Raw genomic sequence first — 27669 nt, forward strand, 5'->3', positions numbered from 1 at the left:
GATGCTTGCGGTTAGACAACATAACAGTTAAAAAAATAACGTCCATAGTCTCTGCACGTGAAAGCTCCCACAGGTGGTAGTAATTGTGAAATTGCAGGGTCGGTGGAGGGAGATCTAATATAGGTGCAGCAAAAAAAATGAGATAGTTTAGTTAATAGTTTTAAATTAAAGGTTAAAATCTGCAGCAGACATGAAGAGAAACAAATCCTCAGGGAAGTCTTAAATCTAAAGAATTTGTAGAAGATTCAAACACAAATATTTCTAGGAGTCTGGGTCATTCCCATTTAAATGCTATTGGTAAGATTATCCTAAATCAGTTGTGGGTATCATTCCACTTCTTGACATCCTCTTCCTGTCTTGCTGGCATAAACTATGCTGCCAGGGATAGGTGTACAACTCTTGCTGGCTCTATGAAGCTGTTTATGTTTTTGTGCATTTTATATTTTGTTGATATCCACTTTGTTTGAAATGTTATCAAGGACAACTTTTCTTCTTGTTAGGAAAAAAAAAGAGAAAAATCCTCATTAAATTTCCTGATGCTTTGGCCTCATCTACAGTACCACAACTTCAATTGCTATTTAAAATAACAGAACATCTGTAAGGCACTGAAATCCGTGATGATCAAGGAAAAGAGAAAAATCTGTATCCATGCCATGCCTTAATTATTATGGTATTTAAAATTCTTGCACATTCCTTTTGCACAGTGACTACTCAGTTAGCAAATAATCTAGCAATACTTCCAGTGATGCACGTGGTAATTCTTCATTTTATTGGGTCACACTAGTTAGAGATGACAGCATAATCTATGAGTCCAGTTATCACCTCAGACAGATGTAATCACATCCAAACTCCTTTCTTATTCTGCTGTGTAAGATGTCATGCCGGAATTCACCTAAGAAGCAGTGTGCAATGTCATATGTAAATCTGGCTTTCGGCAATGATTTTAACCTCCAAAGCCATTTCCTGTCTTTGGAAAGTTTCTGGGCAACCTCAATTAACTGCAAGTTCAAAGAAATTCAAATTTCTTTCCATAATCACGTGGTATGCAAATCAGGGGTGGAGGAGCAAATGTAGGCCACAGACTTCTAGGTGGTGAGCAATTCCTGCTGTCTTTAAACAAGCGCCCTCAAAGTAAGTAGACAACATAAAAAGCTGCACCTTGTCCTAAGTGACATTATATGTTACATTCTGGCCTCAGTGAGTTGCACTGCCACGTGAAAAACAATGGCATCATGAAAATGCCATTTCATTTTGTACAAATGAAACTCCCTGCCTTGCAAAGACTTCCACCTGCAGGAAGTTCTACCAAAGAGCCGGGGTCTCAGTGTGACTTCACACTTTCTCCCTGTTGTCAACAAAGCTGTTGGTTGACAATGTTTAGGATGCCCCAGCTGGGATTCTCCTGTCTGTTTTATAGGTTCCCTTTTGATCTGGGAGCATGATCCCTTTCATTATTCCTTCTGTCAAATCAAAAGTTTACGTGTTATACTTTCTTGTGTTTTAAGGCAGTTTTGCATATTTATGAAAATGCTTTTACTGCCTCTTAAAAAGTGACCTTCTCAAATGTATTTTACCACTCCAAGTTTGTTTGTTTTTTAGGTTGCTCTAGAACCAATCAAAAGTTGTCTATAATTGTATCTTCTTTTTATTTCTGGCAAGTGTCATGCTAAGGAACCTTTAAGTAAACAATTTTAAGTTCAACCTATAAGTAGTAGTTTGTCATCCTATATTACTAGTTTCTCTTGCATCATCTAATAGGTTCCAGTTTTAAAAAGGGAAAGGCATGCATCTTCTTGGAGACATGTTAAACCTCAGATGAAATGTTGAACAAGACATGCTGCCTAGTTTATACCCCAATCTTTGGCATGTCACCAAGCAGGAATGCATGGTTTTCCTCGCCAAATGTGGGCAAAGCTAAAGCCTACTGAAATAAATGTTTACACAGATCCATAACTAGGATTTATATAATCAATCTTCTATGTAGCACTGGTTAAGCCAGAAGAACCTACTCAATGTCAGCTTTTCAACTGATACTGTAAAAACACATATTGTTCTTTAAGGCAGACCTGAACTGTTGGCTTCAGGTGCTGTTGGCAAAAAAAAAAAAAAAAAAAAAAAGGTCTAAGATGCTGTTAAGAAAGGTTAGTCCTGATTAGGACTTGCATGGGAAGCATCTTAGAAAAACCAAGGGTGACACAAAGTAGTGTCCCATGTGGCTCAGTACTAAAGTGATACCTTGACATGGTGTTAGGGTGACACCGTGCTATTTTAGGTACCACCTTTCAAGAGAGAAGTCAAAAAGCAAGGTTCTTACCAAATGTGACATATGTGATATAGCTACACTGCACATATCGAAATTCCCCTTACAGTTTTAATTTGTCATTATGAGTGGAAACTTTAATTCTTTTTAGCAGGATGTAATTATGACTTCACTGGTGGATAATTATGCTTCCCTCTAATTACTGCACATAAATATACACCATGCAGCAGAGTTTATTGTGCCCGATGCTAGTGTACTTACAATAAATAGCAACCAACATGTTTCAATGGGCCCTTGTATTTTGACACTTACATCAGATCTGCCAATTTATCTTCATTACAGCCTCTTGCACTATTACTGACATCTTTCTCAGAACTATACTAAAGCAGCAGGGCAGGAAGATTGATGAGGCTGGTATTTCCTGATTTGTACAAAAGCAAGGCACCTGAGAGGTACTGTTACAACAGTCTGATTGAACAAAGTTGGCTAAAAATAAGTAGGAAGCCAGCTAATGTACTATTTCTCCCTATTAATAAAGATACTTGACTTGGAATTTCAAGGGATAAGCTTGTTTCAACAGCATTTTTAAAACAGTTACAACATTTTTATACTTTTATGACAAACAATTTTAGAGAGGGGTAGTTCGTTATCTGTATCGGTCTACAGTCAGGCAGAAAGCAAGATAGATTTGCACCTTCTAGACTAAATTAGAGAAGTAAAGCATACGCTTTCAAGAGCCTGAGGTCACTCCATCAGATTCTACATCCTACTACAGAATCATGCATGCAGAATCACAGCTGAATCATATCAGCTTGTATCAGGCTCCTTTGATATTGCTACAATTGTTACCTTGTCTACATCCAAAGACACTTAGACACTTTTGCAAATGTTTATCATATACTGGTAATTCATTGTGAACGAAACAGAAGGAAGAAGCAATTCTCTTTCAGGTGTTTGAAACTTTCAGTCACGTTGTTCTCACATTCTGGAGCCTCTGCTGTTGGAAACTGTACACTGGAACCTGAATTTTTCTCTGTACAAAAGGCTAATCCCCTTGCTAAATACAGGACTCAGAGGGCAAGAGATTCTTAGCAAACTACACTCATCAGGAGCCTGCAGATTTTAGATACCTTCCCTGCAAAAGGCACAAATGAACCAACATTAACTGTAATACATTCTGAAACTACTCAGTGCAGAAACTGAGAGCAGATACTCGGATCTATTTTACAGAATGAATATGCAAATCAATGAGCTGTAACCTGAATTAAACAATTCACTCCCATCAAGCTGCACACATACACTGCAAAGCAGAACAGGAATTATTTACATTCTGGATGCCTCCAAATAAGCTGACAGAAAACAAGGTTGTAGAGCCTTCTTGAAAGGGTTTACTTCCAGCTTCCGTATCAGACAGCTGTCACTCTGGGTCCTACTCACATAAAATTGAACAATCTGCCATATAAAAAAAAAGTAAAATGCAGATGGGGGGGGGGGGGGAGAGAACCACGTGGTATAAAATGTAGAGTTAAACTTTTACATTCCCAGGGCTCATTTGCCAGTAATGCTCTCCACTTCCAGGTTTCACACTTTTGGAAAGTAAGAGAAAATGAAGGACAAATTCAAATAAGCAGGAATTACTAGAGGGAGGCATATACAGAAGCGGACTCAGGAAGGAGCAGGAAGAAGAAAGATAAAACCCCCAAAATTCTATAGTGTCCAGATAAAGAGAATAAAGATAGATTCCCTGGGAAGTGTAATCAAACCTAATTTTGCAACAGGCATTTATTTTCATTTACTTCCTTAGCAAGCAGATAACTACCTAATTTCTTTCCCCCTTCTTAGAACAATGTTTAAGCGCTTCATCCTAGGCAAGGATCCATTTAAGATATTTTGTAGAATAATCTCAGAAAACTGCATTTGGTTTGCTGCATGTTAGAGTGTAATATAATAATGTGGTCATTTTCCTCCAATTTAGGCTAGAACAATTCCACTAGTATGTATCAGGAAAGTGAGAAACTAGCTGTATGAGATCCATTGAGATCAATTTACACATAACAGGAAAGAATGCTACCTAGATAGCAAGTCTGTAATAATATTTCAAACCCTAAATTCTTAAAAGATATTGAAAATATGTCAAAGAAATTAAGCCTTTAAAAAAAAAAATGTATTGATTCAAGGGTTTCAGGATTTTTTTCTCCAAACAAAATAAAAATAGTGGAGCTGAGCAACCCCAGTACAGCAGCACAACTCTGGAAAGGGGTTTCTCAGATCACTGGGCTCAGGCCCCAGGTTAATTTTTTAGCCAAGAACGTAAGGATTCGGAGTGTGAAATAATTTACTTTTCCCAAAGATTTAGCATCTTCTTTTCTAATCAGTTATTTGAATACTGTAAGTCTGTACTGAGACTTGCAGTTTCAATACAGACTCCTTTAGCTACAGCCATGGGAATCATTGTAAACAGGCAGATACATAACCACAAAAAGGATGGTCTAGGAGGCAGGCAGGCACTGGGGCAGGAGTTCAGGAGAGCCGGGCTCAAAATTTGGCTCCGTTACGTATTTCCTGTGCAACCCAGGGGTAATTCTGGAGATAGACGTTATTAAAGGCCTTGGAAACATGACTTATGAAGAAAGGCTGAAAGAAAGCATATTTACTCTGGAAAAGAGAAGACTGGGGGGGGAGAGGGGGGTGTTGATAACAGTCTTCAAATACCTGAAGGGTGATTATAAAAGAAGATGCCAATAGACTTTTCCCTGCAGCTGCAGGGGACTAGGAGCAATGACCTCAAGCTGCAGCAGAGGAAATTTAGGTTGGAGATTAGGAGGTACTTTCTGACTATGAGGGTGGCAAAGCACTGGAACAGGCTGCTTGGAGAACTTTTGGAACCTCCATCCCTGGGCATTTTCAAGAGCAGGTTGGACATGAGCCTGCTCTGAGCAGGGAGCTGGACTAGATGTCCTCATAAATTACCTTCCAGTCCTACCGCCCTATGACACTAAGTCATTAAGGACAGATCCTGAACAGTATTTGGGCATGTACCTCCCATTAATTTTAAGGAAAGCTAGATGTTAATGTACCTTTAAGGATTTGAGCCTTAGTCTCTTTATGCTCCAGCTTCTGATCTGTAAAATGGGGATAACAACAGTTCCTTATATTGTCATGTAAACCACTTCATTAAGATTGTTAGACCCTAAAATACTTTGCTAATGATAATAGTAGGGGGCATCCAAACCCATGTGTAGACAAAACAGGGGTGTGTGTGAACAGCACGTTAAAGCAGGCTAAATGCTTTTGTGCTGCTTTAATGGTGTCGGTGTTTGCACGCCTCGGCAGCACATTGCGCATTAATTCCAGCCGCTGTAGGAAATTCGGCAGCGTAATGCACCTTAAATGACTTGGGGCACAGCAAACTAAAACTCCTCCGAGGAGTTTGCTGCCCCTACAGCCGTGGAGCGAAGCACTGGGCTCCGTGCAGCTCAGGGGCTCTGCAGGAAGCCCTCTAGGAAGCCTGGCAGCAGCCTGGGAAAGCAGCTCCACCCAAGAAAAGCGGCGAGCCTGATCTTTTTTTTTGCACTCCCCTGGAGCCTGCCTGTGCTGGGGCCTGGTGCAGGGTGTGTGCACTACACAGGGGTTTACTTGGCCCTAAATTGAAGTGGTGCTGTTTAAAAACCCACCGCTTCAATTTAAGGCCCCCGTTTCAACTGCGCACAGCCCAAGTACATAGTCACACAAAGATATGATCAAGGTGGAGCAGAGGTAGCAGACTAAAGCATGGAGGCCTGGCTTTCCCACCAGCCTGCTCTATGACCTTGAGCAAGTCACTCAGCCGATGTGCGCCGCCTTACTTAAAACCTCTGTAAAGCTTCTGTAAAGGAAAATGTTTTATAGCCAACATCCCAAACGGTCTCGGTTGGCTTTTTTCCTTAACAACTATTATGAATGGGGTGGAAATAGACCTTTTAACTAATTTACTAATGGAATGGGCTTGGTAGATATTGTATTGTATGGCTATAATGCCTCAGTCAAATGCAGTGAATTAAAGGGCAAGCCTATTAAAAAAATAATTAAAACAAGTTCTAACCAGAAAAGTCTGTCAGTGCCTCACATATGCACTGGGCAAGTGGAAACGGAGGTTGCCAGGTCAAGCGCTAATCAGATCTTTTCAAAGGGAGCCAATTTTATTCTCTTTTATGCCAGATAGACTCTATTGGATGAACAGTACGAAATAAAGCCGCCGGAAGGGCGATATTGTACTATTGGGAGACCATGGTTATCTTGGCAATTAAGGACTCCCCAGGAGGCTAATTAAACACATTGAGAGCCAAACATTTTACAAAATGTTTCAAGTGTGTCATAAAATGTACACACCTCAGACAGCTCGGCTCTGAAATGTTAACAGCCTGTTTGTTATTGTCATACTGAACGTGTCTTCCAAATAGGCTGTAGGGATGGAAAATGTTAATATTTGATTAGCAACTGAAAGGACGTATTCTATCATCTACTCTATCTCCATGCCTGTCCTTAACCTAAATCTGCTCCCTTGCAGGATGTTCTTGATTATGTGGTCCAGTTTGGTTTCAAAAGTCTCAAGCCACAGGGTTCCCACCTCCTTCCTCAGGAAGCTATTCATTCATTCATCGTTGGCCTGGCTATTTCCTGAGAGTCCACACTTTTCTCTTCCCAGCTTCATCCCATCACTCAAATCTAAACCTCTTCGATCGTTCTAAATACATCATCTTCTTCCTATATGTTTTCAGCCTTAAAAACTCTGTATGCTCATATCATTCATTTGGGGCAAAAGTGATGGGGGAAAAATGAGAAGAAAAATAATCTAGCCTAGATAGCTAAACCCTGATTTTTATAAATAAGAGACTATCTTTTCTCTTATTAAAGATTAATAGCACTTCTCCACAGCAAGGGAATCCCCTGGAAAATCTGAATCTCAAGTGTTTTGCTGAGATCTCCTGGGAAAACAGAGATGCAAAAATGACTTACAAACCTAAATTTCTCATTAATATATATACAGTACTTCAAAACCTATGTCAACTCCACTTTATTTGGCTCTCTTCCCAAGTAGCAAAAACTGAAAAATCTGCACTTCTGTGAATAAAAAAAGCAGTTAGCTAACTTTCCAGCTGAAAAGGTCCTAAAGGAGAAAAATATCTTTTAAGTTCTTTCTTTTATTTATGGTCTGGGCTGTTTGGGATTCTACAGTGGTATACAGAAAAATAATTAAATTAGCAGGTTATGTAATAAATTAACCCTTCTCTCTTGTGTTCTATGTTAGCGTAAGTCAAACACACAGGATTTCCACCAAGCAATTACAACCAGAGGAAGGAATATTTAAAATCCAGCTCACTGCATGCTTCTGCCGAACAGGGATTGTATTGAAAACCACATTCTGATCCTTTAAGAATCTGTCAAATGAAGCATCTTCTTTAACTCACATGGATATAAGAAGGATTTCCAAAGACGGTAGGGGCCAACCTTTTTATTGCAAGTGTGCCACAAATTAGCCTCACAACCTTGTGCCACTCTGATCCCCTTCTTTGCCCAGTCTGCTGCTCTTTCTGCTCCATACTCTGTGCTCCCTGCCTAAACTCCTGCTCTACTCTCTGCCCTGTGCTCCCTGCCTGATCTCCTGCTCCACCTTCTGCTTCTTGCCCTATCCGCTGCTCTGTGACCTGTGCCATCCCTGATATACTGTTTGCTATGAACAGAGGCTGCCCATGTCATTTATGGCATTCATACCACAGGTTGGCCACACTTCTAAAAAGTACTATATGGTTGGCTCTTTATTGACTGGATATTGAGATGGCTCTCCTTCCACTTGGAACCAGGAGTACTTTCACTAAAGGTCAAGATATAACACAACCATAAATTGGCATGAGATCCAGATCAAACCAGCTATGTATACCCAAAAGGAAGAAACATATATTTTTACCTTGGGTTTTCAAGTGATAAAATAGGTATTGTGCACAGTGGAAATGGCAAGACGTAGGCATAGCACTTTATGTTAGATGTTTTTTAAAGGAACACCACTAACTTAAAAAGAACACTTTTCACTGCATTTTCTACTCTGCTGCTACAAGTGAGATTTCAGATGCTATATGTGAAAGAGATTAAATTAAAAAATGGACATTTTTTTATTTACTTCATGTGTTAATGACTTTGGGAACTGTCAGATTAGCAGGGATCCTGGTTTTTGCTGATAAAAAAAATCCCCAATTTTCAGATTTAAAAAAGTAACCCAAAACCCACCTTTTTCCTTGATTTAAATTACACGGGGGGGGGGGGGGGGGGAAGGTTACTTTTTAATCTGAAAATTTGGGGATTTTTTTCTTTTATCAGAGCAGTGTCCCAGATTTCCTTAAAAGTAATGGTAAAAATATGGTCACCCTAGTTAAAACCATCCAACCTTAGTACCAGAAGTAGTGAAGAGGTATAGTGCCTGAAACAACTTTAAATTCATTATTTGAAACTGGCTAGATTTGAAGATAAACTTGTCCCTTTAACATAATTTTCTAACTGATCTTACCTCCAGAAAATGCTCTGCTTGCTGCTCCCGATCCAATTTTCTTGATGTTGTTGTAATCAGACCTGTGGAAAAAAAGGTAAGATTTGATTGTCAATATCTGTTGGAGCAACATAAGTCTCCCACTGCCCACAAAAGACAAGTTCACCTTCCTAATTCTCAAAATGGAAGAAAAAAATAAAGTTTTATCAAGCAGAACTCTCAAGATGTCTGTCAAATATTCTCCTTCACAGCATTATCTCTATCACTTTTTGACTGACAATGAATCTGTAAAGAAAAAAAACACCACTCTGTGAAAACTAAATGAAAACTTACAATTGTATTTATGCAGTTAATGCATTACAATTACTCTAGTGAATGCAAAAACCTTACTAAAGAGCCACTAGTTGTCTTATGATTAAGTGTTTCAATGAATCATTTGCATATGACTGAAATCCTCCAGTAAAAACCTCATTAAAGATTTCAGAGTTCTTGAACAATTAATATGTTGGGGTGCTGATTACTTCTTTGCCAATGAATAGCACTGTCTTCTCTTATTTCACTTTCAGATGGTTCTATGATCATTCTTGTTGCACTTGAAAAAGGTTATTTCTGTAATAGCCACTTGTATATATAATACTTTCCATATGTAATCATTGTCGTGTGTTAAAGATTTTGTATTGCTATTTCAATTTTGTTCCAGGTGCAAATTGTGCCTATAAAACAAAGTAATTTTTATATTAAAAAGATCAAGATATATTTTCTTTAAACAATGCTTTCATAAATGAATAACCTCATGGAAGTTTTTGACTAAGTATAAAACACATAAGACCCTCTCAAGGACCTGCCAAGGATTCACGAATGTTTACTGATACATAAATATCATTTTAACATTTATTTTTCCTCCGTAGCAATGAAAAGGTCAAATTTAAGTCCCACCTCTGTCTTAAACAAAGTGTTTCTTTGAATAGCATGACACACTGTGTTCTGTCTTGGTGGTGGGATCTGGCTAGCATTAGGAGACTGTATCTTCTCAGTGGGATATGTTTTATTAGAGACACCACCAATGTACCATATATAACTTTGCTAGCATTCCTTCTTCATATGATCACTAGGAAAAAAAGAAGGAATAACATCTCTTGGTTTAGCTATAAGATATATTTGTTTAATCAGAACAGCCAGTTATCTGAGCTTACTGTTATGATAACCTTGAATTCTTCAACATAGTAGTAAGTCTATTATAACAACAACAATGATAGCACCAGCAAGAGCAACAGTGATGAGGATGCACTTACACAGTATCTTTAATTCTAAGGGATGTATTTGGTAGCTGTGTTGGCCTGAGACAAAAAGAAATGTAAAACTCTAAAACTCTTGGTTCAGAAATTATACCTTTTATTAGGCTAACTAAGAAACTGCAAAAAAAAAAAAATCTTTCTTTGCAAGCTTTCGGGCACATGCGCCCTTCTTCAGGCAGAGGGAAAAAGGGATTTTAAAGCACTTTGAACACTGTTACTTTCTGCTTAATGGAATCATTTCACTCACTACTGGAAAAGCGGTTATAACTAGGAGTAACTGGATAAAATTAACAAAAAGGGCATTTTTCCCCCTGGTATTTCAGACTAGCAGTTAGATCTTTTACACTGCAGGATAGACTCCCAAGGGAAAGTATGGAAACCAGACTACACATGATGAACATCAGAACAAGCTGTATACCGTTAGTGGAAATAATCCTTTCTTGGCAAAGGGATTGGGGAGGAGGGGGGAGGGGAAGGGAAATGCTATAGACCTTTCCCATCTTAAGTGTACACATGATTTTAATTCCATTCAACACAGCCATCTATGGGCTGGTATGTGACAGCGGTTATGGGGGTTTAGGTGGGCATAGGAGCTGGTCATGATTTTGTGTCACTTATATTAAACTGTCTTGGGTGTTAAAACAGATGAATACTAACAAAAAAAAAAAAAAAGTACCAACAATGACATTTTCAAGAGGAAGCCCTGAGGTGCTTCTGTTGCTTTAAGAGTCCTACATATAAGTGTGCATAGCCAGGGTTTCTATCAGGAAATCTGTGATCGTTGCTCGAGCTATGATGTACCTCTTCATAAAACCTCCCATACTTGCTTTTTCCTAAAGAACCGTATCTCTACGACCAGAAATGTACAGAGCACTAAGAGCCAGTTCCTATTCCATTCATTAGGCACCTACGTGGCACTTAACCTTTAGGCATCCAAGCATAACATTCTATTCCCTTCCTGATTATCTAAATGGCCATTTTTTTCCTTGCCTACATAGCTTTCTTGGCACTTATGAGCCTAAAGGAATTCTATTCTTGGACCTGTAACCCACGCACATGTGGATGACAGTACACATGCAAACTGAGCATGGACAGTAGCAGCCAGAGAACACATGCACTCCCCTTGTGAATGCACGGTGGCCTTAGATATGTAAAACTGGGGTGAACCAAAACCTACAACTACAGAACTTAGACTCAGGAATGAGGATGAGGGAAGCATACATCCCCTCCCACCCCCAAGAGCTGAGTGACTAGGGTGCTCCTCTGAGAAGCCAGAGAACCTGGATTCTAGGCTCTCCTCATTCAGGCAGGCTTTGAATCATGGGTCTCTCTGATTTCCTAGCACACTAACCACAACACCATGCTACAAGTGGGATGTTACTCAGGCCCTTCTTCAATGCTCCTTTAAAGCAGGCTTCTTGGGCAGTCATGAGAGGGAAGTCCTTGAGGGACATGTGGGACCAGAGGGAAAGGAACAGGCCAGAAGTTATGTGGCTTAGTACAAATGCTGCTGGCCTGTCAGGGAAGATGCTGTTGTGTTCTGTTCTAAGGATTTGCTCAAACTGGGTGCATCTACATGTTCATTAATGCGCAGTGGTTACTGCACATTTAATTTAGTACTTGTATAATCAAGTACTAAATAAATGTGCAGTAACCAGATTTAGTGCACAGTAGTGCCAGTGAATGTCTGTTAAGTGATGCTACTGCTCAGTAGCATATTAGCACTGTTTGTGCTGTGACGTGCTACTGCACAGTATTATCAGGCTGCTGTGCTGTTAGTGTCTTGTGTAGATGTACCCACAGAGGCAGACGCTTCCCTTTGTATTGCCCTTCCCCTTCCCCCATGCATCCATTTTTTCCCCGGTGTCTTAGTTGGTGAAATAGCATAGTATTCTTCGCTAGATAGGTAAAACCGAAGAAAGTGTCTATCATCAAATCTCACAAGAACTTTGTTGTGTAAGTTAAGCTAGCCACTAAGTTACAGTCATACCCCAGGACCCAACAGAACCAATCCCTATTCTGCTTGGCAGTGCATAAACATATAGCAAGCTCCATCCCCAAGAAACTATGCATACCCCAAATGAACGATTATGCAAAGTCAAGAGCAGCTAATTTAACTCCATTCAAATCTATATCCAGCATATCTTTTATAGGCAAATCCTGCAACACAGACTGATGAAAAGGCTCCCTTGTGAACTTTATGAGAAGCAGGCATACAGCTGCACTGCTCCTTGGGCTTGGCTCCTGGTGCCCAGCAGTGGAGCAGGCACAACAGTGCAGTAAAACTCCCTGCCTGCATCTTATTCTGGGAACTCCCAGAGGTGGCAGCTGTTCCTCTCTTCTCTCCTCCCAATCAACATGAGGGGTGGGAGCAGTCCTTCTCCAGACCAGAGTAACCCTGGTCTCTGGACGGCATGGGAGTCTATCCTGGCTGCACTCTTCCTGATTGCTAGGAGGAGTTAAGCCAATGGAAAGTGTGCAGATGTAATGTCTCAGGAGAAACTTTCCCAGGAGTAATTTCTACAGTTTTGCAGCCAGAAACTGCCATCTTTGCTGTGGGAGAAAAAAGCTTGAACATCTGCACATTTCTGTTCTCCACCACAAGAGCAACATTCAGAAACTGAATGTCCCTGCAGAGTGGGGCCACATGTAGGGCTGATGCCACAGGAACTGTAACATTATCTGTTTAGAAGCATTGAGGCATAATGGAGGAAGAAACAGAGAAAAAAAGTATAGATATTTAATTAAAATGATTTTACCCAAGTACTTATGGGGTAGAAAACAAAATAATAAGTCTTGAACAGAGAAATATTGTAACTCATATATCCACAGTTCTATTAGAATTATAACCAAACAATAAACAATTGAAACTAGTTTTAAATTTTGAACATATGAAAAGCCACATAAAACATGCCCATTTTGTTTACAGAAATAGGAACTATCTGGAAAATTATCATGAGGATCCAGGTTTTGAATATTTGAGCAAAGTTCTGGGGGTAAATTCCTTTTTGGGTCTAAAATGACCTCTAACCTAACAGCTATATATATTGTTCTCTGTTCGGTGTTATTTGCTTGTCGTATTTTTTCTTTTCTATTTTCATTACAAGGTTTTGTTGCCCTAATCAGCCCCCAGGTGTAGTAAATCTTCTCAGGGTACATGTTCGGCTGTTAGACAGGTTTTATTTAGAGAAAATAAATTTATAACCACCCAACCTCAAGCTATATTTAAATAACATCCAGGTTGTGCCCTAAGTTAGGACACAATCTTACAGGAGAGGAAAGTGGGAAATTTAACATTAGTAGTATTAAATTAATGCTTCATATTCATATATTAATAGTATTCATTTAATGCTTTTATACTATTTTCCTTAAAAGACATATGTTGTTTTCTCCAAACATAGTTTTCTTTCTTCTACACATTAGTTCAGACAATTTCAGCGGGCTGTTCATAAGTATGGTCTATATTACATGATTATAAATATTTTTTCCTTACATTCAGTACAGACATTCTCTGAACCTTCTGGTACACCTGTTCCTAGTCAGGTCCTGAAAGTGAGGAATAAGCTGAACCTTTTAAAACCTCAGAAACAAACTGTCTGTTCAGGTCAAGAATGTAGTCAGGAAAGTGTGTCTATTCTTTAAAATTTGTACATTTGTAGTGCATTCTCTCATGGATCTCAGAGCATTTTACATATATCCTAATTAGGATAAACAGCAGTTATCATCCAATATTATAGAAGGGGAAACTGAGACACAGATTAAATAACTTACCTTAGGTCTCAAAGTGAGAAGTAGAGATGTGAAGACCCAGAAAGAAAAAAAAAAAACAGTAAAATTTGGGGGGGAAAAAACATTTTTTCCCCAAGGAGTTTTTTTGGGTTTTTTCCCCCAAAATTGAAAATTTTTGGAAAAATTTAAAAAACCTCTTATGAAATATTGTCTTTTAGAATGATGAATAAAATGTTTAAGACAAGGTGTTTACAGATTGCTACCCTTTACTCCCCCAAAATGTTTTCTAATAACTATGTAATAGGAAGACTTTTATGTAAGACTATCTACACTATCAGATTATTACAATTCCTGTACACCAAAGACAAGCAGTACAGTACAACTCTCAAATGCAAGAACAAGATGCATTTCTGCCCCCAAGGGGTACTTCCATTCTCACAAGAGAAGGAAAAGGATTCAGTGCCTTCTTTGCTTGTGGACTTCCTCTATTGTTGACTACTGATCTAGAGGTTGGTGGATCTGCTCCTGTCCTCCTGACAAGGCCTCAAAGGACTGGGAGTAGACACTAGCAACAGCATCCCTTCTTTCCTGTAGATACTAGAAACAAGGAGCGTATTGTCCTGTGTGGAGAGACATGGATTGATGCTGGAGAGACCGGGAACAAGGGAGAGACAGAAGTGGCAAAACAAGGAGAACACTGTTTCTGGAGCAGCTGTCTCTAAGATAGAGCAGCCAGGAGGGTGGAGCAAGGATCTGGAGAGAAAAACAGAGGAAGAAGCCTGTAGGGATAAAAAGGACCCCTAAAGATGAGTCCTGCCTGCAAAAAGTAACTGGATCAAGGCTTATCATGCTGGGAGGCAACAGAGAAGAATATTCATCTCCAGAAAGAGTCTTCGAGCAGTGTGGGAATGGTGACTGAAGCAGCGGTGGGATAAAAGAGAGTAACCACCTTTGAGGGTAAGCACTAAAGAGTGTAGATTGTTTCTTGTTGTGTTCGGATGTTTGTTGAAGTCAATCAGAGTCTATAGAAGTTCATAAATAAGCGAGCCAGAGTGGTGATTACTCTTATCACAGTTAAGGAAAATAAATATCCGGAGAGATCTGGTGAGATAAGATTTCCCCTAGAGGCTGAGTATACTGCAGAAAAGAAAAAAAGGAAAAGGAAAGAATTTTTCTTGTTTATTTCGAACTGTTAAGTTTCAGTTAATTTGTATTGTATTTGATGTATGAATGGAGGAAGCCAACTGAAGATCTGCAAAGACAAAAATTAAGATATACCTGGAAAGCTTATAATTAACACAGTCTGTCTAACTGTGTATTGTTTATAAATATAAAAGGAAAATAAAGAAAAGGGACTAACCCAAAGCAAACTGTTAATCACGGATGTTAATTTTGGGTTTCATCCAAAACAAGTTTGATAGAGCTTGTGACCTAGTAAGCCCATACTTAGATCGCCATTGTATGACTGCAGTAGAAAATAAGTAACACCTCCCGACTAATAACATCGAGAAATAATCAAGACATGGCATGCGAGAGTCATAGTTTCATAGTAGCTAGGGACAGGAGGGACCTGAACAGATCATCTAGCCTGACCCCCTGCCACAGGAAGGAATGAACACTGGGTTCACAACTCCCCAGACAGGTGATCATCCAACCACCTCTTGAATTTGCCCAAGGTAGGGACGAGGACCACTTCCCTGGGAAGTTGGTTCCAGATTTTGGCCACCCTAACTGTAAAATATTGCCTTCTGATCTCTAACCTAAACCTATTCTCCATCAGCTTATTACCATTGTTCCTCGTCACCGCAGATGGTGCTGGGGAGAAAAGGGCTCTGCCTATTTGCTGTTGATCTCCCCTGATGAGCTTGTAGGCAGACACCAGGTCCCCCCTCAGCCTCCTCTTGCTGAGACTGAACAGGTTCAGGTCCTTTAGTCTCTCCTCGTAGGGCCTGTCTTGCTGCCCGCTCACCAAGCGGGTGGCCCTTTTCTGAACCCTCTCCAGGCTGGCCACATCCCTTTTGAAGTGCGGCGCCCAGTACTGGATGCAGTACTCCAACTGTGGCCTGACCAAAGTCGCATAGAGGGGGAATATCACTTGTCTGGACCGGCTTGAGATGCACCTTTGGATGCATGACAAGGTATGGCTGGCCTTGCTGGCTGCGGTCTGGCATTGGCGGCCCATGTTCATCTTGGAGTCAATAATGACCCCAAGATACCTTTCCGCCTCTGTGCTTTCAAGAGGGGAACTATCCAGCCTGTATGTGTGCTGTGGATTCCTTCTTCCAAGGTGCAGCACCCTGTATTTGTCTACGTTGAACCCCATCCTATTCTCATCTGCCCACTTTTGCAGTTTGTCTAAATCTAGTTGTAGACTCTCTCTCCCTTCAAGCGTGTCCACCTCGCCCCACATCTTAGTGTCATCAGCAAATTTGGACAGCGTGCTTTCCACCCTCTTGTGCAAGTCGCTGATGAAGATGTTAGTGCGGGCCCAAGGACTGAGTCCTGGGGTACCCCACTGCTCACATCTCACCAGGTTGATTACAACCTTTCCACCACTACTCTCTGGGTGCGCCCCATCAGCCAATTTTTTACCCATCCAACTGTGCAGGCATCAATACCACAGTCACTTAATTTATTGAAGAGGATGGGGTGAGAGAGAGTTTCAAAGGCCTTCTTAAAGTCTAGAAAGACTATGTCCATGGTGACACCATCATCCAAGGATTTAGTTACTTGGTCATAAAAGGCAATCAGGTTGGCCAGGCAGGACCTGCCTTTGCAGTCGAAATATACTGCAAAGACTCAAATATTGGCAATCACAGAAAAGGGCTAACACATGGACATAAGCAGAACCCCCACACCCTGCTAAAGTATACTTCTTTACTGAAAGGTAAGAATTTAAATTTATCTGAATTTAGTATATTAAACTATATTTTAGCTGCATTAGTATATTTTTATAACCTATGTAATTCATAATTGAATTCCTACTAATGTGATGTTTTGTGAAAAATCACGGGGCAGGGAAGTTGTTCACAGTTAACTCTGAGGAGTCCTCTCCTCTATGCATTACTAACTTTGTACATGTTGTAGCTTAGTGTTTATATATGCAAGCTAGCCACTAAATTACATTTTTCTTTTTTCTCCCTTAGCAAAATGGTGTGACCAGCTTCTAGCATATGGAAGCATTTTCACACTGCAAGTTATTCTGAGGGAAAAAAAAGTGATTTGCAAATGCTGTCAAATGAAATATGCATTTCCAAATGCTACTAGGATGACCAAACACATCCTTGTATATAAGAAGTGTCCTGTAGACATTAAAAAATCCTTCATGGGTGTAACTGAAGAGGAGGTAGATCATGATGATGATGAAAGTGCAACTAGCTTTTTCCAACATTCTCAATCCAGAAGTCCTCTTACTGCTGCTGCTGCTTCTTCTATAACACCAGCATCACAAAGGGTTGCCCAATCAACATCCTTAAGTAACCAAATATTGCAACCAACTGTATAGAAAAGACTCTCGTTAGCTTCATTTGTAGACAAGAGGACAGCTGAAAATCAGGAAAAAATTGACCAAGCTCTTACAAGAGCAACACATTTTTCTGGGATGCCATTGTCAATAACTGAAAATGCATACTGGCAGGAAGCTGTATTGGTTCATGGGCCCTATCCACCACTTGGGGCTGGCACCATGCTGAGGAGCAGGTCCGGCTCCCTAGCTACTGCTTCTCAGATAAGATCTTTGTTCTTCAGGGTACCATTTAAAAATCACGGTGCATATTATATTCAGGGCTGTGTTATATGTGAGAAAATATAGTACATATCCATGTCTTAGTTGTTCATATTTCACACATATGTATCTTACTGCTGAACTCATAATTCTCCATATATTTTTGTGTTCCCTACAATATGTTATATACACACACATACTATAATACTGTATTGTAGTAGTATATATGTCCTACTACTACAATATAATGTATATGGAGAGTTATGAGTTCAGCAGTAAGGCTAATGCAATATACTTAATTTATACCATTGCAAAAGGGGTATAAGTAGGGATATACCAAAATTGCAATTTTGTGAATTTTGTGAAATCTAGCATTGCTTACAAAAGTGGATAATGGTCACGAAATCTGCAAAAAAGAAAAGAAAAGAAAACTTACTGAAAATAAACTAAAAATAAATGTACTGACTACTGGGAAGCCAGCAGTTCTCACAGCACTGCAGCCTGGCTGTGCAGTTTGCCAGGGAGAAAGTGAGGAGGGAGAGTTGCCTGCATTAAAGGCAGCCCAACATGGCTGCTGCCCCGCCCTTCACTGTTGATTCGCTGATATGGCTGCCTGTCATGTGGCCTCACCCCACTCGACCAATAACCCTCACAGCCCATCAGTGGTGAGGGGTGGGGCTATATATGACAGCCCTTGCAGCCAATCAGTAGCAAGGGGTGGGGCCACAGGGGCCCCTTGGTCAATAAGAGGCATGGAGCAGGCCATGATTAGCCTGTGAATATGCTGCTGGCCAGCCCTGAGATCTCACCATGAAACTGGCTGTCCATTTCCTCGAGTTAAGCAGACCCCTAGTTATAAGAAATACTAAAATCAGCAAACCCCACTCTGTCAACACTAGCCTTATGGTTAACTTTTTTTCGCTTTGTTAGTTTGTGTCACCTTCGGCAGGATTTTTTGTTATTCACAGACGAGCTTTCTTTTGGCCTTAAATTAAGTCCTTTGTGATTTGTTTTAGTTTCTGAAACAGCAGTTCTGCTTGGATGGTTAAACATGTGGTTGTGAAGGTATCTATTTGTATCCAAAAATACCCAGAGCTACTTACATTATGATCTGACACAATGATGGTTTCAAAGCAGAAGCCTAGATTCTCAGCTGGGATAAATCAATGTAGTTCTATTCAAGTCAAAGAAGCCACACCAATTTACATTAGCTGAGGGCTTGACCCAAAGGGTTTTTGTTCTATTTTTTCTTTTAATTTTTGGATCAAGTATTCTACATTGAATCTACAAGAGTACATTTAAAAAGGGTAAGTCATTAACTTTATTTTTTGTATTATTTTTTATAAAAGCATAAGGAAAAGTAGGAAGAAAAAATAAACTTTTTTCCAGGTTAAATATATGTTGGCGTAAAAAAAATCTCATTCCATTTTCAAGCTCACTGACCATTATTTTATTCACATGTCCAAACTGTCCTTTTTTCAAATGCATAAGATATGTTTCTTTTTAATCCTACCAGAGCTGAAAGATCTAAATTGAGTTCAACCCATTTTGCCAATCTTTATCATAGTTTACAGTGCACAGGACCGGAAATGTAAACATATTTTATAGGATGGTGCTAAGCTAACACAAGGGCTCATAACTGTTGGCAGGTGATATGATTAACTTGCCAAGGAATGTGGGTGTTATATGCAGCAGAAGAGTCAAAGCTAGCGGGTAAAGGAGAAGCTAATATATACTGACTTTTCATTTGCATTAAGCCTGCCCTTTCAAGACTAAGTGGAAATGATGCTGATTAAAATGAAGGGTGACAAATGAGGATGTAATTGTACAACTGCCCTATACCAAAGAGTGACTTCAGATTTCCATACTATTACTGATGTGGGGGAAATCACATAAAAGTCCTAAATCTATCAGCCAGGGAAAACAGACTATATTACTATGCAGGGCAAATTCTGCCTGGGTTTACACCTCATGAAAACCCTGTTCACCTTCAGTTTTGTAATGTTTTATAGCCTAGTTTTATAATCCTACACCTTGTGAAGGACTTCAGTCTTTCTAATTCTTCCCATACTTCTTTAAATTAGGGGGCTTGCTCTTTTGTAGTGGCGAGTGAAGAAAGCACCATCCAAGTGATGAACAGCATAACTGGAATTGCTCCTTCTACATACGCTGTCACGTAAAATTGTATCACAGCTCCAAGATTACCAGAGCAAAATAAATCAGAGGGATGGGCAGGGCAGGGGGAGGGGGACTGGCGTAACAGGGCTTGAGGAAATTTGTCTAATGCCACAATGGGATCTGACCCTTGATCCAAACAATCTCGCCTCCTGCCATGCTATAAGTGTATGGAAGGTCACACAATTTTGGGATCAGATCCCAATTATATCTTACTTGCCAGTGAAGTGGAAGCCTGGGATCGTGATCCCTGGCTCTCTCTGCACTGGCATGTTTAAAGTTGGATGTCAACAATCAGCTGATTGTCAGCTGGCTCCAGAGACCAACTGAAGCTGGTTCAAAGCCCTGTGCAGACCCTGGAATCCAATGACAATCAGCTTATTGTTGGCTGGATCAGAACCATGCCTGCCTTAACCTAGTTCTGGTGGCTCCCTAGAGCCAGCTGGTAATCAGTTGGTTGTTAGCAGAAATAGGACTCCACCAAGGTTTGAGTCCTGGTGCAGTCCTTGCCAGCCAATAATTATCATCAGTTGGCAGGGAGAGGACTAGGGTTTACACCCCCAGCACAGTTCCAATCCAGCCAAATATTATTGGCTGGCATGGACCACGAAGGGCTGTCCAATGTGGTCCTGATTCAACTGATTATCAACTCATTGTTGACCAGTGGGGACCACACCAGAGCCAGGTGGAGACCCTGGTGTGGTCCACCCTGTTACACGTTCAATTTTTGGTGTGATGGAAACCAATCACAAAATTATTACACATTTTTATGACTGGTTCCCTGCTCCCTGGCTTTCTACATTTCTGTGTAATAATTTGGGGCTTATTTGCTGTTTTATTGCACCATTAGTTGCCTAAATGTGCGGCTGGGTTACACTTAACCAGTTAAATGCTTCTTATGTGTAACGTCTGCCAGGGACCCAAGATAACTTGTTTCCAGCACACTCCTACATCAGTCACAACAACAGATATTTAAGAGCTGAATCTTCAGCAACACAAATAGGTGGACCACTGGCTGAGCAGGTTGCAGAACACACTTGCCGAAATGTCCTGTTAACTGCCATGCAAAATTCAAGGTGCTGCCTTTGTATTTGTAACCTAAAAAAACGAGATGGCTCCTGAACGCATATGATACCACTCTGCAGTCCCTGTTCTATAACTCCCAAAGGGAATGATCCCTACTTCTACTTGTTTGCTTTCTGATTTTAACTAACAGTCATTATACAAACAATGCCCATACATGCACTATATACATGTTGACATGTGTTGAAGTGAACGTCAAGAATTATTATCATAACATGTTCACATTTGCTCTTAGATTAATCATTGCTAATACTCATGCTTGATCTGCATTATTTTAAGTGATGCATTATAAAGACTTGGAACCTTTCCTATTAGCATATACTGTGCAACTGGTTAATATTACTCTAGCTATCATTACTGCTACCCTGTATGAAATAAATAGTACCTTATGAAATTCTCTCAAGGCTATTTTCAAGCAGGATTTTCTTCCACTATGTAAAAATCTAAACTACATTATCCCTTCATATATTTGGTTTACAGGAAATATCCTTTCATAGATATTATGAAAGAATATTAATTTCTATGATTATGTATGAGGCATCCCTTATCACTAATATGGCTACTAACTTCCAAAGAAGTAAAGGATTCTAATTCTAAATATAGATAACTACATTCAAGTCCTTGAGTAATGCTTAATTTTACAAATGTGGCATATTACTGTCTTGATACTGTCTCTTGCAATACAATTATTTTGTTAACTTCTCCAAAATGCTCTAAGAATATGCAAACCCTTTATACGACAACATGCCCAATGAGGTAGAAGTAGTCCAACAAGTCCTGGTTTCTTTACCTCTAAGCAGAAGACAGATCTTTTATGATTTTCCATAATGAACAAGATGTCCAAATTAGCTGCTTCTCCCCCCCCCCACCAAAAAAACAAAACAAAACAAAACAGTATGCAGATAGGGATGCAGCTGTGGAGCTGGCTGAGTAAACAGTATCCAGAAAATAATTTACTCCATGCTCTTTGAGCTGTTTTTAAGTCTGTGTCAGTTTTTCCATGATACACATTAAAATCCTATCTATCTCACTTGGGGGGGGGGGGGGGGAGGTCACTACAAATTGAGATGCTGTGGTTGGGAATATGAATAAAGCAACTTGACACTTTTTTAGCCAGGTTTAATGTGCAGTTTCAAAATATATATTTCTTCAGCTGCATATACAAACAATGCATTCTTTATGCTTTCCTCACTTGCAACATAGAGACTTCTTGCCCAGGAGAACAAGGGCAGGAATTATGTCATTGGTCTTAAATTCTGCATGACAAAGCCACACTGAGTGGTTCTGAATGGATTAAAGGTGGGACCTTATGCTGCAGCTTTCCTATTCCCTAGTTTCAGAGGAAAACTATTTTCCCATTAAGATACTGATCCCTGTCTCCAACTAAATCAATCATTAAATGTAAACCAGAATACAAACGTAGTCTCTTTCTGTACAGAATTAATTTCCCGTATATTAATAACCCACCCAGCCAGTTAGGTTTCTACCACTGTTGCCACAGGTGCTCTCTCTTCAGAGTTTGAAACAGATACATTTTGTCGTCTGTCCTTCTCAAGTCTTGTAAAGAATAAGGCTACACAGAGAAGAAAATCAACCAGTACACCAAGACAAGTTCTGGAGACTGGCCCATGAAGGTTATGTCATGGTCCAGCTAGTCCGATGGCAAATAGGTCCTAGCCTAACTAAAATAGAGAAGTTAGTCCACTTCAGTGACAAGAGGAAATGGACAACATAGGCCCCAATGCTCACTTGGATCTACGTATAGTACGGTATTGCAACCAGACTGGCCAGAACAGGAAGTTTGAATGAGCTGAAGTAATGCCCTCATCAGCCTAAGGAACCATATTTCTGGTGAAAACAGAGATTGCCCCTATTACATAAGAAGTTTTTTGATAAGTAAGGAAGTGGCTGGGCTACAGTCGTGGCAGATCTGGGTGGGGGGTGGAGTGCAGTGGTGTACTGGCACCCCCCCTTTGATTCTTGCTCCACCCAAGCTTTAAAACAAGCTGCTTGGGAGGGGCACCAATATTTTTTATTCAGGCAACAATTTTATTCAGTCAACTGATTTTATGGCTCATTAGCATATCCCTGACTCCTACTAATTGCTTTCCACTGCACAGGTGTTAACAATTCTCCCTCCTTTTTAATGATCTTGATGTTCCACTATTCAAACAATCCTTTCTTCTGTAATTTTGCTCTTAACCATTCCTGGAAATGTCTGATAGCCCATCAGACTGTTTTTAGCTCTAGCTAAAACCCTTTTCTCAGGTGTGGTAGTATTTACTCAGATTTAGAAAAGGCTGACGGTGAAATCTTGGAGGTCAAGACATGGAAGAAGGCTAGATTTTGTTTTGTGAATTTGAATAAGAGATGTACATTTCACTATAATAACTACAGAACTAATGACAATGTCTTTTGATTATTTTGACTCTTTTTGCCTAGTTTGTTTTGCTTTTTTATTGTTATAGATAATCAAGCAAATTAGTGTGCATTCCAATAGTTATACTTGTTCTTGCTCTGATCTGAAACTGACTAATATAGCACAAGTCCCCTATAAAGCTTATACTCTCTTTAACTGGAGAAAATGTGTTCGTGATATATTTGATGATGTGCCACATATTCTGCACCACCCTTTTCAAAATCCTGGATCCACCCATGGCTACAGTGGTCTTTTCTCCTTGGACACATAAGCAGACTTTTACGTACCTTTGAAGGAAAAGCCATCTCTGGCTTCCTCTACTACTGTTTGCATTTCCTCAGAATATAGTGGTTCTGAATCTTTTCAAAGCATCTCTGAATATGGTCCTTTTTGCAGACATAGGAACAGTTTCTTATCCTCCTCAGCCTCCACTTTCCCCACTTCAGTGAAGACCGGCAGATCATAGTTTCATAGTTGGTAGGGTCGGAAGGGACCTGAGCAGATCATCAAGTCCAACCCCTTGCCATGGCAGGAAAAAGTACTAGGGTCAAACGACCCCAGCAAGGTGTTCATCTAACCTCCTCTTAAAGACCCCCAGGGTAGGAGCCAGCATCACTTCTCTTGGAAGTAGTTCCAGATCCTAGACTCCCTGACTGTGAAGTAGTGCCTCCTAATGTCTAGTCTAAATCTACCCTCTGCCAGCTTGTGACCATTATTTCTAGTCGTTCTTGGTAGTGCTCGGGGGAACAGGGACTCGCCCAATGCCTGCTGGTTCCCTCTGACTAGTTTTTAACAGGCCACTAGATCCCCCCTCAGCCTTCTCTTGTGGAGGCTGAACAGGTTCAGGTCCCTTAGCCTCTCCTCGTAGGGCCTGCCCTGCTGACCCCTGATCAAGCAGGTGGCCCTCCTCTGAACCCTCTCAATACTGTCCACATCCCTGCTGAAGTGCGATGCCCAGAACTGGACACAGTACTCCAGCTGCAGCCTGACCAGTGCTGCATAGAGGGGGAGGATCACCTCCTTGGACCTGCTTGAGATGCATCTGTGGATGCATGACAAGGTGTGGTTGGCCTTCCTGACCTCATCCCCACACTGTTGCCCATGTTCATTTTGGCATCAATAATGACTCCAAGATCCTTTTCTGCCTCTGCACTGATGAGAAGGGAGTTCCCCAGCCTGTAGGTATGCTACTGGGTCTTCCTCCCCAGGTGCAGCACCTTGCACTTGTCAGTGTTGAAACCCATCCTGTTCTCAGCTGCCCACCCCTGTAACCTCATACTTCCCCTCAAATTGCTTGAACTCCATCGACTGAAAGTAGGATTTTCAAAAGGATTTCACTACTGCCTCACTCAGCATTATAATCACTACATAAACAAAGGAGAGTAAGTCTTATTTTCAAAAGCAATTTAGGAGCCTTGTCCTCACTGAAGTCAGCTGAATTGGCTGAAGTACCAGATTTTTCAAGGCATTTCAATGCCTGACTCACTGACACTTGAGTGTTAAACTGCCTTGAAATATCAGGGCCTAGTAGCTTGTTTTCCAATGGTATCCATGCTCCTCTGTCACTGAGGCCCAGATCCACATGAGGACGTAGAGTGGCGGCACTCAGCATTAGCGCAGAACTCCAATATCAGATATGCTGAATTATTATGTTAAGTAGCCATAACACAGTAATGTACAACTGTAGCTCTCTGTCTTCCAGTGCAGGAGGTAGTGTGCACAGTGCAGCACACCATGCTTGAGGCTCTTGCTGTCTGACGTGGTACATTTCCATTGCAGACCTGCTCCTATGCACCTAAGTTCCCTATAAAATGAATGAGGATAGCTATGGCCTTGGAATTGGAGATGTGTAAGCCAGCTATTAGAAAATGCTGAAGAAAGCTTAGCTCTGGTCCCTGCTACAGGAACTGCATACACATTTTGCACTGAATGGCCATTGGATAAAATGTGTAAACGATGTTGGGAGTAGGGACTATAACCCAGGATCATCCCTTCCAGGGGATGGCCTGCACTGCTGGGCTTTGAAGTCAGACTTCCACTTGTGTCCTCTTTTGGACCCAGGAATCCTGGACTTGTGGCTGTACAGCAACCTAACTTGAACAGGAGAGGGTAGGGCTCCCTTAACCCAGGCTTGCTATGAGCCTGACAGTTAGGTCACTCCCCTGGGAGGTGGCATAAATGACCCCTAGGGAAAGGTGAATCTAGAATTTGTGTTCTTAGACCTAACATGTAATATGTTCTAGTGCCTGAATAGCTACATTGTTATATGAAAAGTGGCTATAGCTGCTGGACTCTGTAATGACCTTGCTGATCTAAGTACATCTACTGGATTGGTCCCTCCAAAGGACTTAGGTATAGGGACCTATCTGTGAATCCCAAATTAACTTATGCACAAGACAGTTGCCAAGATGCTGGGTCAAGACAGAAGCATTTCTGGGCATTCACAGTTGCAGAACTTTATGTGTGTGTGTGTGTTGGTGTTTTACTGGTGAACAGTTACGTTCCCACTGATTTTCAGGTGCCTAAATGCTTAGGTGAGGCTCTCATGGATCACACTGTTGGACTTCTGTGCTTAAATTCTGCCTGTATTACATTTTAGATGCCTCAGTGCTGTTTGGATCTTGCTATTAAGCACATCTTATGCTCTGGCTCAACTCTAAGATTAATATTACTGTTTCTCTTGGAAGCAGATTCCAACATGGAAAAAACTCTGTCAAAAGGTGCCTCATACAAGACCAGAAAAATCTCCTCTTCATTCTACATACCAGAGGTACTGAAGACAGGCTCATCTTTGGGGAACTTTGTCCTTAGTTACTCAAAACCATGTGTACTTTTCAAAAGATAGAAAGGCTAAAGGAAGAGTCGTATATGACTGGGAGCTATATTCTGAATAGATGAGGGAATGATAAAAAAAACCGTAGCAGTCTTCCATGCTCAAGCTAGCACTAAGGGCCTTGTTATATATGTAATACTTTGAGCTGCTAAAACATTGATTGGTGTTAGTGCTAGCTTAGGTTTAGAGCCGTCTCACCTTAAGGCTAAAACCCTTCTCTGACTGTCCCCCACCTGCATAGCTGTGACTTTTCACTACAGGGCACATGAGCCAGGACAGGCTTCTGTCCTTGCTCTAGGTGCAGTGTGTGAGAAATGCATGGTAGGAGCAGAAACATGAAGCTGGAAAATGGAGATTTAATGGGATGTGGTTGGTAATGAACTGAGAGGTAGAAAAGAAATGAGGGTGGGGGAAGGACGGTGAAATGAAGGATGTCAGCCACTGAAGGAAAAAAAAAAGAAGAAACAAAGAAAAAGTAAATTAAAGAAGACCTCATGTTTGAATAAGCAGTGATTGGGACTGGGGTGTAGAGGCTGCTGGCTGTGCTTCCCTGGGTGGCTGGGAGGTGAGAGCAGTGGGGGTAGATGCTTTCGGGGGACCTACTGTGCCTGACCTGGGAAGGAAGCCCCAGCTCATGGGGATCTGATTTGTCCCCCTACTTTGTTTCCCTCCACCCCCACTAGACCTCACTCCTGGACCCCATGTATGCCCTGCAGTCTGGCTAGCTGGCATATGCTCTGGAGGCTATTTGCCCAGGGTTGCACCCCTGGGCATGGGAAGGTCACACTCCCTAGGGGCAGGAGGGGGAGCTAACTTGGTGCCAGAACTAGGTAATAGAGTTCTGGGAGTGGAAGGTTTGTTCACACAGAACAGAAGGATGGGAGAGGGGACACTGCCCCCTGGGATGCAGGAGGACTGCAGCTTGGGTGGCTCATCTATGGGGAGTGGCCACACAGTAATGAAACAGGAGCTGGGTAACACAGCTCAGAGAGAAACCTGCCCTGGAGTGGCAAAACTCTTAAGCTGCCTAAAGTGTGTTAGAAATGAGTTTCTGGTGTTAACCTACAGACAATCCAGGGGTTAAGATGTCCAGGAGCTGCCTAAGATTAATGTGTAACAAGGTCCTTACATGATGTATTTTAAGCCGCTCAAATGTTAGTCAGCGTTAGTGTTAGTTTGAGTTTAGAGTAGTTGCACTTTCAGGCTAAACAGCTTATCTCTGGAGAAAGGCCATACATTCTTGGAACACAGATATAAACCTGCCTTGTAGTGGCATAACTTTGAGATCCCTAGAGGGTGCTTAAAATTAGTTTATACTTCTTAATGTGTGACAATTCAGTGGTGAAGAGCTTCTTCAGCTGTCTAAAATTAATGTATAACAAGACCCCAACACCGATTAACACTTGAGCAGCTCAAAATACAATGTGTAACAAGGCCCAAAGTGAGGTAACAAGTACTTGCCAATTCACGGGAATCTCCCCATTTAAATGTTCAGAAACTCATATCTGAAAAGAAGTGGGTGGGCCTACTCTAATGCCTGAATATTCAGCAATAAAACTTATGAATCAGCACAGGGGCTCCATTCACCTGTAGAATACATGAACATCATATTTCTATTTAGAAATATAGCCATC

At 40.9% G+C, this 27669-nt stretch overlaps 1 protein-coding gene across 6 annotated transcripts in view; it reads right to left on the reverse strand.

The window, feature by feature from the left end:
• Nucleotides 1–27669, reverse strand: part of FAT3 (FAT atypical cadherin 3) — a 641536-nt gene that overhangs the window by 207888 nt on the left and 405979 nt on the right. For all 6 annotated transcript variants that reach the window (XM_059721693.1, XM_059721676.1, XM_059721685.1 and 3 more), the window contains exon 4: nt 8799–8860. In XM_059721693.1, the coding sequence (XP_059577676.1) occupies nt 8799–8860 (62 nt within the window). The remainder of the gene's footprint in view (nt 1–8798; nt 8861–27669) is intronic.

Source organism: Alligator mississippiensis, chromosome 1 (genome assembly GCF_030867095.1).
Source record: "Alligator mississippiensis isolate rAllMis1 chromosome 1, rAllMis1, whole genome shotgun sequence".
Classification (NCBI taxonomy): Eukaryota; Metazoa; Chordata; order Crocodylia; family Alligatoridae; genus Alligator; species Alligator mississippiensis.